This window comes from Polychytrium aggregatum (assembly GCF_025602895.1).
Source record: "Polychytrium aggregatum strain JEL109 chromosome Unknown BJ171scaffold_32, whole genome shotgun sequence".
NCBI classification, from domain to species: Eukaryota; Fungi; Chytridiomycota; class Chytridiomycetes; order Polychytriales; genus Polychytrium; species Polychytrium aggregatum.
This window is the reverse complement of record NW_026516234.1, coordinates 218277-232267: the sequence shown is the minus strand read 5'-3', so window position 1 is coordinate 232267 and position 13991 is coordinate 218277. Positions and strand designations below refer to the sequence as shown.

General features: G+C 58.7%; 5 protein-coding genes across 5 annotated transcripts; 3 read left to right on the top strand and 2 right to left on the bottom strand.

The window, feature by feature from the left end:
- The first annotated feature begins 147 nt into the window (after nt 1–147).
- On the top strand, nt 148–2095 carry BJ171DRAFT_183249 (uncharacterized protein). Its single transcript, XM_053106100.1, has 3 exons — nt 148–617; nt 811–1256; nt 1390–2095. Exons 1-3 carry the CDS (start codon nt 247–249, stop codon nt 1980–1982), a joined length of 1410 nt encoding a protein of 469 aa, XP_052964419.1. The 5' UTR covers nt 148–246; the 3' UTR covers nt 1983–2095.
- A 593-nt stretch (nt 2096–2688) lies between these two features.
- Nucleotides 2689–4221, bottom strand: BJ171DRAFT_569749 (uncharacterized protein; the record flags this gene model as incomplete). The annotated part of the gene is made up of 2 exons (XM_053113584.1): nt 3841–4221; nt 2689–3573 (listed from the first exon to the last, which is right to left on the bottom strand). The coding sequence occupies exons 1-2, from the start codon at nt 4153–4155 to the stop codon at nt 2689–2691; spliced, it is 1200 nt and encodes a 399-aa protein (XP_052964418.1). The 5' UTR covers nt 4156–4221.
- Nucleotides 4222–7003: 2782 nt separating this feature from the next.
- BJ171DRAFT_514735 (uncharacterized protein) lies at nt 7004–9205 on the top strand. Its single transcript, XM_053111862.1, has 5 exons — nt 7004–7275; nt 7628–7731; nt 7927–8043; nt 8226–8588; nt 8812–9205. The coding sequence occupies exons 1-5, from the start codon at nt 7104–7106 to the stop codon at nt 9160–9162; spliced, it is 1107 nt and encodes a 368-aa protein (XP_052964417.1). The 5' UTR covers nt 7004–7103; the 3' UTR covers nt 9163–9205.
- A 312-nt stretch (nt 9206–9517) lies between these two features.
- On the top strand, nt 9518–11272 carry BJ171DRAFT_183228 (uncharacterized protein). The gene is made up of 2 exons (XM_053106099.1): nt 9518–9611; nt 9801–11272. The coding sequence occupies exon 2, from the start codon at nt 9853–9855 to the stop codon at nt 11134–11136; it is 1284 nt and encodes a 427-aa protein (XP_052964416.1). The 5' UTR covers nt 9518–9611; nt 9801–9852; the 3' UTR covers nt 11137–11272.
- Nucleotides 11273–11877: 605 nt separating this feature from the next.
- Nucleotides 11878–13890, bottom strand: BJ171DRAFT_183188 (ELO family). The gene is made up of 7 exons (XM_053106098.1): nt 13817–13890; nt 13558–13679; nt 13331–13381; nt 12865–13125; nt 12657–12745; nt 12429–12516; nt 11878–12201 (listed from the first exon to the last, which is right to left on the bottom strand). Exons 2-7 carry the CDS (start codon nt 13612–13614, stop codon nt 11971–11973), a joined length of 777 nt encoding a protein of 258 aa, XP_052964415.1. The 5' UTR covers nt 13615–13679; nt 13817–13890; the 3' UTR covers nt 11878–11970.
- Nucleotides 13891–13991: the final 101 nt, after the last annotated feature.

Sequence of the window (13991 nt, the reverse complement as noted above, 5' to 3'; positions counted from 1 at the left end):
CCGTCCCCACTCGTCCCCATTCGCCCCTCGCTGATCTTCATCCGGCATCTTCCTGGCTGCTCTTGTTGGCCCGGTCTCTGCTTCCTTTGCTCGTCTGGTCCAACTCCCGGTGCTCCTGCCCGTTTCACTGTCCTCCTGGCCCACTCTCCTTGAGCCGTCGTTTATCCTTTTTCATCCACATCCACATCCACCCCCTCCCTCATCCACCAGACTTTCACCAAACCTCTCCCAGACTCCCGCCCAACCATGGCCACTGTCGTCGTCCCAATCGATCCCTCCAACATCCAGTGGGTCGTCAATCACCAGACCATCCGCCAGTCCCCTCAGTGCCAGCCCACCGGCTCATCGCCCATCACCATCGTCAGCGAGGCCGGCGACTTTGTCCGAGCCACCAACCGCTGCTACTGCTACGCCGCAAGTTCGACCAACCCCGGCACATGCTACTACTTTTCCCTTTCCACCACCAACCACACCATCAGCCAGTACGGCTGTGGCCAAGACACCACCTGCACCAAGGGCTGCACGATCGTCGATCAGTTCTCCACCACCACCTCCAGTCCCTGCTCCACCAACTATCTGACTGGAGCCTACAGCAGCAGCGACTACACCAGCACCAGGTGAGCGTCATCCACATCATCATCCACATCATCCACATCATCCACATCATCCACATCATCCACATCATCCGGTGCTGCTCTGCAGGCCTCGCCGACTCGATACCACCCATGCACACTCGCACTCACATCTGCACTCGGCCTTCGTTCTCTTGCTCTCGATCCTCGATGCGGCCATCCTGTTCGTCTCCCGCAGCGTCTGGGACTCTGCCCTCAACACCAAGTATTTCGTGTACTACACCTTCAGCTTGAACGACAACTCTTGCGGGGTCGTCAGCAACGTCAACCGAGCCGCCATCTACCCCACCTGCACCCAGTTGATCAACAACGTCTACTCCATCACCCTCCAAAACTCCAACGGCAACGTCGACCAATACGCCTGCACCGATGCCGGCTGCAACAGCTGTGTCCTCGCCAACACCCTGGCCGTGAGCAACGTGTGCGGCCTCGACTCTACCGACTCGGGCACCTACTTCACCCTCTATCGGCGCGGCGGTGTGTTCAACGACCCGTCGCTGGTCCTGCCCACAAAGTTCCCGAACCAGACCACCACCAACCCACCCACAACCACGCCGGGTACCGGCTCAACCTCCAACTCCAGCAACATTCCCATGATCGCTGGCATCGCCGGTGGTGTGGTGGGTATGTAAGATCCCAACCATGTCGCGCGCCGTTTGCTGCCGAATCGCATGTCGTCTCCCCCTCCCACACAAGTATCTCCCGTTGCCTGCCGCCCCGACACTCATTTCGTCCACCGTCTCCTCCGCCTATGCAGTTGTGATTGCCCTTGTGCTCGGATTTGTGTTCTGGAACCGCTCCCGCTCCAAGCAGGCCGTTCCTGAATCGACCAATCTTGGAAACACTCACGCTCATCCCGGCGTTTCCTATCCCCCGGTCTCCAACACCGACCCGCTTCTGCCCAAGCAACAACTCGCCAATGCCCCAGTGGCCCATGGCTACCAGCCCCAGTTTACAGGCGCTCCAGTGGGCGCTCCTTATGCCGCGCCCGCAGGATACGCTCCCGGCAACCCGTACGCTGCCCAGAACTACTCTGCCCCCTATGCCGCCCCCGGCACTTCTTATGCTGCCCCTGCTCCTGGTGCTCCCTACCCTGCTCCCGGCACGTCCTATGCCCCACCTGGCTCCTACCCCGCTCAGTATCCTAACCCTGCGTACGGTTCTTACCGCGACCCTGCTGTGAACGAGCCTGCTCCTCCCTACGCCCTCGTCGATCCCTCGTCCCACAGCTCTGGCCAGGCCCCCTCTACCGGCTACCAACCCTCGGCCCATCCCTTGTTCGGGGCAAGCTCCAGCAACGGCGACGAAAAGTCGCAGTTTTCCTCCCCTTACCAACAGCCCCGTCCCTAACGGCTGCGTCCTCTCACTGCGCCTCACCGATGTGGATGCATTCCTGTCGGACACGCACGATTGCGCTGCTGTTGGCTGTTTCTTGATCACCTGGCCCAGACGCCTCGACAATCTCTCCAAAGACCTTTCTACTCTATATTGTTTTCTTCTTTTTTCTTGACTCGTTTGATTGACTCTACTTCATCCAATGCCGCCTGACCTGACTTTGGTGGCGCTGGATGTCACTTTACTTGATTACAACTGAATGCTCGATTTCCACTTTGCTTGATTCTATCTGAATGCTCGGATTCCACTTTGCTTGGTTGCTGACAACTGAGTACTTGATTCCACCTTGCTTGCTTACACAACTGAGTGCTTTCCTCAAACCAACACCTCTTCCAGTACAAGCGGCCCCTGCACACTTTACAAAACCCGACAGCGCATGCGTTGCGGAGGTGCCTTTGGTCGATCGAACAATATCGAACATATCTTCTTTCTTTTTATTCACAATTCACTGAACAGACTGTGCGGTGCGCAGCTTAGGTTTGGGGGGTAGTTGTTAGAGAGTGTGTGTGTCTTGGGTGGACCATAGAGTAGGGGAGGGAGCTTACGGCCCGGCGAGAGCTCTCAGCACCATAGAGTCAATCTGTGGGGCTGACGGAAGGGATGGCAAGGCGCTGTTCCAGCAGGAGAGTCATGCCATTTGGAGCAGTCGGTTCGGATCTATTTACTGGCAAGGGTTGTTGACATCGCCGGTGCAGGTCGAGCCGTTGGGACAAGCATACTCCATGGGGCCAGCGGGGTCGCAGTACCAGAACTCGGACGAGTCCAGGCAGACGATGCTGTAGGGATCAGCGTTGGAGCAGTCGGCGGCCGGAGGAGGCGAGGGAGGGCCGGGCGAAGGAGGGTTGGGGCTGTTGCCCGAGACGGTGAAGCCAAAGGTCTCGCTGGTGGAGCCGATGCCGGCCTGTCCGTAGCCGATCCAGAAGAAGCCGTCGGTACCCCAGGAGGTGGTCCAGGAGTTCTTGCAGAGCCAGGCCTGTCGGTTGTCGTCCCAGCCAACGATCGAGACGGCGTGGCCACCCTCCTGTTGGTTGGATCGCTGCATGTACACCTGGTTGTTGGTGCAGCAGTTGCTAAAGTCGCTGTAGACAGTGAAGGCGGTGAAGACGGCGCCATAGGTCATGATATGCTGCTTGATCTCGTCGACGCTGCCGAACGAGGCCTGGGAGATGCCGCCGGTGCGCTGGCAGTTGCCGTCGTTGCACTGCTGGTCCTGGCCGGTGCCGGCAGTGTAAGGGAAGCAGTCGGCTCCAACGACGCCGTTCTGGGAGATGGCCCCGGCTGCGGCATGCGGGTACCATCCAGTGCTGCACTGGGCCTGGCCAGCGGCAAGGCAGAAGAAGATGTCGGCGGTTGAGACCTCGATGCTGTTGCCGGTCTGGCTGAGGAAGGTGCTCTCGACGGTGGCGGCCGAGGAGAAGGCGACGCAGCTGCCGCACTGGCCCTGGTCCTTGATCGAGGAGACCCAGTTCTTGTCGCGGGAATCCCACGAGGAGGGGAGCATGGCGGCACGGACGGCGGCGATATGGACATCAGAGGCATCGCTTCCCTGTGAGGCGGCGAGGACAGCGGAGGAAGGTGTCAGTCCGGGATGAGCGCATCTAATCGAATCGAAGCCAATCGAATCGAATTGTGGAAGAGTGCATCGCGTCGCGCAGGAGTACATCGAATCATGGGAATCAACGAAGCGTTTGGCAGTGCACCAGAAGCATGACAGTTGAGCGTGGGAACATTCCTGGGCCAGGACGACGCAAGCATGGACCATTGCAGCCCTGGAGCGAGCCCAGACACCCTCCATCCCTTCCCAAATACTTACAAAAACCTGGTTGGCAATGTTCTCGACGGACTGGTCGTTGGCGACGATGCTGGCAGCAAACTTGTCGGAGCTGGAGTGGTCCTTGACCTTCTGGACGAGACCCTTGAAGGTAGAGTCCTTGTGCTGGGTGGTGTGGGCCTTGAACAGAGCCTTGGCCTCGGTGGACATACGGGAGGTGCTCTCGGCCGAGCCCAGCGACTTGTCGAGCGACTTGATGTACTTGGACCACTTGCCGCCCTTCTTGGTGCGGGCACCTTCGACAGCACCCGAGAGGGCGAGGAAGGCCGTGAGGGCAAAGCCGGCGTTGATGAGCATGGCGGTAGTAGACGAGGGCGGCAGAGAGAGGAGGAGGGGAGCTGGGAGCTGGGGTCTGGCCTTGGCTTGGCTGGAGGAGTGTGTCTGAGAAAGCAGCTGGAGGGAGAGCAGACCGGTATTTATATGGCGGATTTCGTGGCTCGCGGGAACCCCGACATCAAGCAAAGCACTGGCGGCGCCAGTGTATTCTTCCCCACCACTGCCGTGTTGTGGAGGGCGATCGAGCCTGAAGGGCGATGGAGCTTGAAGGGCGATCGAGCCTGATGACCCAGCACTTTTCTTTTCGCCGCCTTTGCGACGCTGCGCCGGGACAGCGCCCAATAATCCAATCCAGTCCAGTCCGCGCGAGACTGAGACAGCACCGCCCTGTTGTCTGGCTGACGACGGACATGGGCCTCCCAAGAAAGAGGCAAGAGTCGGGGACGGCCATCCATGGCAGCGATGCTTGCTCATGGGACATGCGCCCCCACACAGGCGGTTGGTCAGCGGCTTTCGTTTCCCAGCGTGACCCAGAGCCGGACCTTGTTGGCGGTGTCAGCAGCAATCACAGAGCACCATCAGCCCGAGGCAGCAAGGCAGGCGACCGACACCAGCCTCGCTCTGTTTGGTGGGGGCACAGAGACTGCCGCCAATCGACCCGCTCATGAAACGACGGGCTGCGAAAACGAGGAAGGCAGGGGGCTGTGCTTTGCGAGAGGAGTACATTCGCCTGAGCGCCTCGGAGCGGCAATGCCAGGCACGCTCTTCTCCAACGAGAGCAGGACCACCCCGCACAGCCGCCTGCAGAGCCGCAGCTCAGCAAAAGTACATTGCCTGTATGTACATTTGCTGGGCAAGTACAGTGCGCCTCCCTCCCCTGTACGCAGCACGAGGTGGCTGCTTGGTCAGATGCCCAGGGTCAGATGATGGTGGTGCCGCTGGATTCCATGGACGTGTGCGAGGAATCGGAATGGCCGAAGCACAGATACCAGCAGAGCACCGAGACGAATGGAGACATGGGCTCGCCAAGTGTCCCCCCCCCGCATGACTCTGCTGCGAGCGCACCAGCCGCATGCATGAATGGATGGGGGGAGCTGGTGGGGTTGGTGTCGCATCCAATCGACAACGAGGCAAGGAATGCGAAATGACTGGGTCGGAAAGACGGAAAAGACCAAGGCCAAGGCCAAGAGAGCGAGAATGGAGGCTGGTACAATCCAGCAATGCGACGGATGAAACTGAGAAGGACCAAGGCGCACAGCCGCCCATGTCTCGCCGATGCTGCGCTGGCTGCCCTTTGTCGGACGCTCTGCCAGTCGGCCCGCTGCCAGGCACGTTGGTCTCAGCGGCTCCAGGGTGGTCATCTGCCAGAGCAAGCACCTCGGGATACGGTTGGGACATTGCCGATTCTGCCTGATCCGAGACGGCGAAGGAGCAATGAGACCCGACACCAAGGTGATGGACATGACCCGATCCATCGTCAAGACTTGCGAGGATCGGATCGACTCTATGCTGGACTTCATCTCCCTGAGCGTCTTTGATGTCAATCATGGTAACAGTCTCCTCCTGAAGCTGACAGACGCAGCTCTGTCCAAGAACTTCTGCAACCTTCGCCGCGGTGCAATCATCTGCGAGCAACTCAAAACATCCCGCACCGACGATGCACCCACACTGGCCCTCATGGCCATCGCCATCGTCTCTGAGGCGGAGAGGAAGGCCAATTTGTGTGAGCTGGCAGCGAAACAGGTCACCGTGATCTCTGCAAGTCTACCATCCAAATCGAGCCCAAATGGAAGCTCATGCTCGCCACCAACAACATCCAAATCATTGTATTCACCTCCGACTCGAACCACGCCACCTTCACAGGTATCGTCATCATCCATTTCCCCCATGGAGTTTGCTCAGAAGAAACCAAGGCTCATCCTGAGCCCAAACCAGCTTCCTGTGACAGCTTACTGGAATCAAAAGTCCTCATGGATGCCTGGAAGTATGTCTTCATTGGCGAGCTAATCCAACGATTCCCAAATGCCCCTGATCCCAGCAGACCCATCGACTCCGAAGCCTTGATTCCCATCGAAGTCCAGGCATTCACCCGCTCGTGCATCACCGACCAGGACTAGGGGCACATTCATCCGGCGCAAATTCACCGCCACTGACCCACAAATCCAACCCGGCGAAGTCAGGGTGCTGTTCATGAATCTCAACGATGGCTCGCCATACGCGATATGGCACAGCAAGTACTTTGATGCCGAGCAATATGGCCAGCTGGATGCCTTTGCATACGCTCGATTGGGCAGTTTCTCTCCGACATCTTGAAGCATCCACCCATCGCCAAGATCCGTGACACGTTTCCATTGTGGACGAGGCGATCGAGTAACAGATACATACTCGATGAGTCGGGGCTGCATGGTCTGTGCATTTGATTCTGGAGTGGGGTTGTCTGGACTGCGTTTCAGGTTCAGCATGGAGTGAAGGCTCTCTGTACACTCCTTTGTGTCAGTTTTCTGAATTAAAGTTGCCGCAGAAAGCAACACAGCACACCCGTTTGGCTGGACATTGGCCAGCTACTCGGGTGCCCAAAGCCATTGGTTGCTGGTCAGGCACATCAGGATGGACACCATCACTCTCTGGGATCTCCTTGGCCCAAAGAACCGCCTCGGACTCACCTGCTGTTTCTGTCTGATCCCACAGCATCGAATACAACCCCAAAGCCCCCCCCCCATATCCCATATCCCATAGCAGTCGTCGTCGTCCTTTCTCTGCGCCTGCATGTACTCCCTGCTGGCACTACCGCATCGTTCCCACACACAGCCACACACAGCTACCGCCGGCTCGAACCGGCTCCATCGAGGACCGCCGTTGGTGATCGTTCCCCACAGCAAAAGCCCGCCCTGGACAGCATCTGCGCCCGAGCCTCCCCCCTGCACCCGCTCGCCACCTGTCCAGAGACCCAAGGCCGGCGTCTGCACACGATGATAACGAAAGAATACGAAAGCCTCGAGAGTCTTATCGGGACTCTGTACGGGACGACATCGGCCTACAAGGACTCGCAGCTGGCTGAGGATCACTTGCAGGACATTGAACAGCAGCTCTCCCGGATCAAGCATGCCGTCCACCCCAACGCCAAAGTCCAGTCCCTGCTCGGTACGCTCCCCCCCCCCATGTATTTACTATCCCTCCAGTCCATATCATATCCATGTTCATATTCACATTTTTATCCATGAACATCAGCCAATACCGGCGTGCTCCGGCTGGCTGTGGGTGTGCTGGCTGGCTGGACCTGGTGGCCGTCACGATAGCGATGGCTTTGCGATCCCTGCAGATTCTGACTGCGGTGGCGACGGGTTGCCCCCTCCCTTCCAGCGCAGTATATGCACCTGCCTATGCGGGTTGTTCTCGTTCTTTTGACGACAGCGTGTAGGCAGTGTAGGCAGTGTCGTTTGGCTGACGCTTTTTTGCTTGCGGATCTGGCTGGGCGCCGTCTTGCCGGATGCAGAGAATGATCTGGACGAAGTCAAGTGCGAGCGGGACACCAAGCAACGGCTGTTCGAGCAAGAGCTCGCCAGCTCGGAAAAGATGCTTCTGAACTTCATTGACGAGGTAGCTTGATTTGATGTCGATGTCGATGTTGATGCTGATGCTGATGCTGAGGATGTTGCTTCTCCCTCGCGCATAGCGGCGCTGCAGGCATCGGATCTCGCAGTTTGCCTGCTTGGTGCTTGGTGCCTCATGTTTGCTTCGCGATCTTGGATTTTGGCCGTTCCACTGACGGTGCCTCGTCCGAACAAACGCCAGAGGTCAGTCGGCACCTTCAACCAAATCCAACAGGAAATTAGTGGCAGGCTGAAGAACTCTGGCTCGATTCTCACTTTTATGGAGCAGCAAATCACGAGCCGCGAGCAAGACAATGAGGTATGCCTGTTGCTACCAAACGGGCCTGCCCCCTCCAGATCTACTCTTTTTTTGAGGGGAGGGGGCAGCTCGGCGTAGCCCCAGACTGGCCTATTTGGTTGCCAACATTACAGCGGGAGCTGGCAGCCGCTGACCAAGACCCACGAGACATCCTGCCGCTGACGCCGCCACATCCGATGCAGCTCCTCCAAAACTTCAACAACAATCTGGAGAATCTTCTGACAAAGCAGGACGAGGGGCTGGTGACCATCGAAACCGAGGTCCGCGAGTTCCGGAACGAAATCGATAAGGAGCAGCAGAAAATCGACCCCGAGCTCGAAAACGCGCTGTCTCTTCTGGATCAGGAGCTGGAGCGCCAGAAGCTCTTGGAAGAGCGCATCGACCGGATCGAGGCTCTGCTCAGCAGCTCGGTGGACAACTCCAGTGCCCAGCCATCCAATCTCGTCATCCAGCAGTACATGGAACTGGCGCGCATGGTCGACGAGGCCGAATCGGCAACCAAGACAAGGATAGCCGAGTTTGACCAGCATATCACCAACCTCAAGGTAAGCGATGGCTCGTGGGTGTGTGGTGGTGGCCTGCAGTGCGGAGGGCGATGCGGAAGGATGCCGGTGAACCGGGAGACCAAGCTCCCACGTCGCCATCGCCTCGTCGCATCGTCGTCCTGCCGTCTTGCACGAAAGGCGAGCGAGTGCTCCAGCGCCACCCAACCGGAAACGCCTCGCTGCAATATCGGCCAAATACCAGCTCACACGCTCGCTTCTGCAGCTATTCCACGAGCAAGCCAAAGCCCAGGTCGAGGAGTACGAAAGCTCGCTCAACCATGTCAAGACCATCGCGAACATGACAGAGACGCCCAGCTCGATCCTCGAGGAGCAACTGAAGACCGCCCTCTCGTCGTTTGCCAAGCCCATCATCGAGCAGCTGATTCAGGACTACCACAGCGGCGTATTGGGCGACCTCTCGCGGATAACCTTCCCGAGCGAAGCGCCGATCGGAGAGCCGGCACCAATCGAAAACGCCGGACCGCAGGAGCCAGCGCTCGCAGGACAGAAGCGTCCGAACGAGGGCGAGGCAGATCCGAACCAGTCCCAGTCAAAACACTCGCGAGTGTCGTAGTGGTTGTTTGGTACATCGCCCAATATAGCGCATTCAGAACCAAGTGACGGGAGCGGGAAAGTCTGGATACGGGCCATCTGCAGTTTCTTCCGGATGGAGGACATGGCGCTGGTGTTGCTGCTTTGGCACTGCTGGTGCTTGCCTTTGAACGCTGCGCCCTGGACCACTGTTGCATCCCGCTCTCAGCATGTTGAGTCGGGATGGCTCTGTTCAGGAGTCTGGAGCCAGACCAGCGCGCTGCAGCCCCATCGTCAGGGCGGCAGCGGGCAAGGCACCGGACAGTCGCCCAATCGAGCGCACTGCGGGCATATGTACCGCCTTTCGCTCTCGGCCCGGAGCGTCCCTCAGTCCTTCCCATCGCCGTGGCAGATCGCTTCGCTGCCCTCGTCTGCGCTCGTCTCCGCGTCCTGCCTCCGCCCTGGCCTCGCCTTTTTGGGGATTCCTTCCTGGTTTGTCTTTGCCGCGCTTCTTGCCATCATCCATCGGTCCTGTCTTCTTCTGGCCTCATCGCCGTTCGTCTGGTCTCGTCTGGTCTCGCACGCCGTCCCATCCGTCATCTCGATCCGTATCTCGCCGATCCGTCGCCTCATCCATCGCCTCATCCACCCTCCTGGCTCTCTGTGGCATCAACACGCCAGAATCCGCTTCCAGCCAGCTCGACCGAGCCCTCCCTGAACACCATTGCCACAAATGAAGGCCTTCGAGGCACCCGATGCCAATTGGAGCAGCGCCGACCCTGCTGGGCTGTCCCTCAACGGGCTCCTCGCAACGAGCGAGCCGGCCCCATCCGCCGATGCCACAGATGCGCACAAGGAAGCTGTCGTAGCAACCAGTCTCGACGAGGCATCCGCCGCCCAGACCAAAGCCGCCGCCGCTCCCTCTGCTTCTACCTCTGCCTCTGACTCTGCCGCCCATGCAGCCTCGCGAGTCCATATCCGGGACTTTGCTTATGCAGAGAGCGACCCTCGCCACTGGACCAACAACCACTCGCATAGTCCAGGGCTCGACAGTGACGATGATCCCGAGTATGGGCCGGCCGATGAGGAACTGTTCTCTTCCGATGTCGAGGAAGACGATGTCAGCCCCGGCTCCGGCGCCGGCACTGGCGCCGGCACCGCCCACATTCTCAACAGTAGCGGCCAGCCGCTGAGCAAGCATAGCATCGATCTGAAGCGAGACATTGCTCCGATGCTGGCGCATTACCTAAACCAGGACTCGACCGAGCACCCGTCTGATCAGCTCGATTTTTACTGCGTCAAGGCCGCCTTTGAGTTCTCGAAGGTAACCGAGTGGGAGATGTCGATAAAGGAAGGCAACGAGCTAATTGTCGCTGAGATTGTGCCACGGAAGCAGCCGCATGTTCCCGAGACACAGACCCCTCCGACGAGCCTGGAAGCTGCCAAGCATGTCGATGGCAGCGCCAATGCTGCTACTGCTGCTGCTATTCATACACCCGAATCGGACACGCTTTCGGCCAAAGCCCCGAACTCAACAGCCCAACCGGCTGCGGCAGCCTCCGACCTTCCAGCCAGCACAAATCACTCCTCCGGCCTGCCTTCGGCCAAGCGCGACTCACTACGCGGCTCGGAGCCGACAAATCTCAACACTGGCAATAATGCCGGCCAGTCCGAAGAACGGGACCGGTGGGCGAGCGTCGACGATCTCGACGAAAGCGGCATGGGCGCACTCGTGGACTCGGGCAACTCGGTCGACTCGCAGCACAACATCCTGGTGAGCAGCGATCCCAGCGGCGACAGCGACATCCAAGCGCTATTCCCGTTCAAAGAAGTCGAGTTTGAGCCCGAAGCCAGTGTCATCGGGACCAAGCTGCGCGAGTTTGTTGGATACCAGAAGGCCTATGGCGAGGGCTGGCTGACGGGCGTCAAGCTGACGATCCGCGGGTCGCAGGCCCGGGTCAAGATCAGACTGCTCGACTTGGGACTGATCCCCGGAAACTATGTGCAAAAGCTCTGATGGTGAATCTCGGGACTCGATGCGATGATGCAAGGGCACGGAGAATGACTCTGGCTCAAGCCGGCCGGGCAATCGCCAATGTGAGATAGGCACACGCACAACGGGCATTCTTCAGCGACCCGGCAGTCGCCAGCGTTGGGGAGTGTCGCTGTTGTGCTGGGTCTGTCTCGTCTGGATTGCTTCAACCAGCGCCGATGAGCACCGCTGGGCTTGTCATGTCTACCCCTCCTCGAGCTTTCTATTGGTTCTCTCCTTCTGGTTGCCCTGCGCCATGGCGCTACCCTTGACTACAATTGATGCCGTTGCTTTGTTTTCGTTGCGTTTCTTTGCTTTTTGTAGGCGTTGTTCCTTGTCTGTCGTTCTCAAACTTGCCCCACCTTCCTTCATCCAGCCTTGGTTGACCAATTGCCTCCACCGCCGTCGTCGTGCATTGCTGCTTGGGTACCTGTTGCTCCACCCTCCAGCAGTGGCTCTCTCTTCCCCTTTCCTTGTCCCATCCGTGCCGAGTGCATCTCCCTCTCTCCTTTCCGCACCGACCCTCATCCTCGTCAATGACGACATAATAAGGCAATCCACTCGAGTTCCGCCTGCCCGGACCCGACCCGTGGGTCGTGGGATGTCTGCCGATTGGAATGCAAGGCTGCGCTGAGGGACGGAGGGCTGTGTTCGACCGGCATCGGTGTTGGCTGAGAGACTGGGCTCGCACGAACAGTCTCTAGCCAGGATACCGCACGAGGACTAGAGAGATACCGTGCTCCATCTGCCGCATGCTGTGCAAAGATCGGAATAACGGGCGAGTTCAGAGCCCAAGTAGCTGGGCTGACCAGGGTCTGTCTATTGTTTCTTGGGCTTGTCGGCCCCCTTCTTCTTGCCATACGATGACCGATAGAATTGGATGAACAGCACAAGGAAGATGAAGTTCAGGCCGGTGGTGAAGATGGCGGCCGAAACGCCCTGGCACCCGGGTCCGCCGGTGCTCTTGATCTTCAAGTGGTAGTAGGCAAAGACCACAGTGAAAAAGAACGAGCAGACAAACTGGACGATCTGGCCGGAAGTGATGTACTTCTGCGAAACAGGCGCACAGGGGACACGTTGCGGGAAAGCGACGAAGATCCACATGTTACAAGCCAAGGAATGTCGAAGGGCATGTTAGGAGACGTACTGTGGCAGGGGCCATTATGCTGGCCAACCAGCATCCACAACCCCCACCGACTATTTGGCAGGCCCGATGCACCTCCCGCTTGACAGGCAAGCAGCCGGAAGCACGTCCAACAGACACCCAAAGTACAAACCTTGAACCAGACCGACTTGCCCAACGAGGCCGCATAGTAGTAGTAGTACATGAAAACGTGCACGACGGTATTGAAGATCATGCCCCAGCTGGAGGGAGGTTGTGCGGATGAGACGAATGAGTCACAGAGCTGGGTTCACATGCGGCTCCACGGTTCTTTGGGTCGGCCTCAGGCATCGATGCCGAAGCGAGGCTTCGGAGCGACCCGGCGAGGAAATCTGGCACTTACGTTGTGACGACAGCAATGTCATACATCCAGATCCAGACCATTAGGACAACGATGCCGTGGTGGAACCAGTGGAGGAATATGATGGGTTTCTGGTGGGAGCGATGGTGTATGAGAATCAACGTTGGCCAATGCAGGAGCAAGGCCGTGGTGCTGCTGCTCGCGGACATCCTGGTCTCGGATCCACCCACCCACACAGTGTACTGCGTACCTTCTTCAGAACCAGGATCACCGTATCCAGCAGTTCGTAAAACTTGCTGATGTAATAGACGTAGATCCAGAACCACAGAGAGCCCCTGGCCGCGGAGTGGCTGGGGAGAGTGCAGAACATGGCGCGGAACTCGACTTGGCCGACTTGATAGACCGAATAGGACACACCAACGGCCATGATCAGACTCCAGATGCACAGGATCATGTTGTGGATGGCAGTAGCGTTGACGAGCTTGAAGGGCTCTCGGTTCTTCATGTATTGCTGGGGGCAGCAGGAGAGACAGCGGGTGAGTCCGGGCCCTGAGCAGGTGGCTCGACACGAGCTTGAGGCCGAGAAGCCATCGTATAGGGATGGGTTCTGCCTGCTGATCGACGACTCCAGCACACCCCGGGAGCAATCCCTGTGTATCGGACACAATGTGCTCGACAGCACCAGGACAACCACTGCCATCCCGGCCGACACATACCCTGAGTCCAAGGATGGTGGTGGCATAGATTGCCCAAGTTGCTCCGATGACCTGGACGCGCGATGTGATAGAGGCCGAAGAGCGATAAGGGGTTGGATGGTCGATTCCATGATGAAAGCTGTGCATATCCACGGCGATACGTGGCGGGCTTGGTCCAGGGCCACGGCAATTGAAAGACTCGGCCAGCCTCGAGGCGATGGCCAGGCGGCGGATGGTCGTGGACATACCCGGAGATCGGTCAGGGGCGTCTGGCCCGCGACAAACTGGAAGGTCTCAAGATTCATGGATGGCCAGGAAGGATGCGGAAGGGCGGTAGAACAGCAGCGCTGGGGAAGTGGGTGCAAAAGCGCTGAATATATGGGCGGGAGTTGGGGAGACGAAGAGAGCAATCTGCATGTGCCCGCAACATTGTTCCGCCACCAGCGGCGGAGAAACGGTGGCGGCATTTCGCCGACGCCCAGCCAACGAATGCGAACATGTGCATACCGGGTGGAGCGGGTGATCGGATTGCCGATCAATACTCAGCGAGATGCTGGCGATGCTGGCGATGCTGACGATGCTGGCGATGCTGGTGATGCTGGTGATGCTGGCGATGCTGAGGCGCCAGTGCATCATCAGAGCAGCCATCGGATGGCTCCAGCTGCCCCTGTCCGTTGACCTC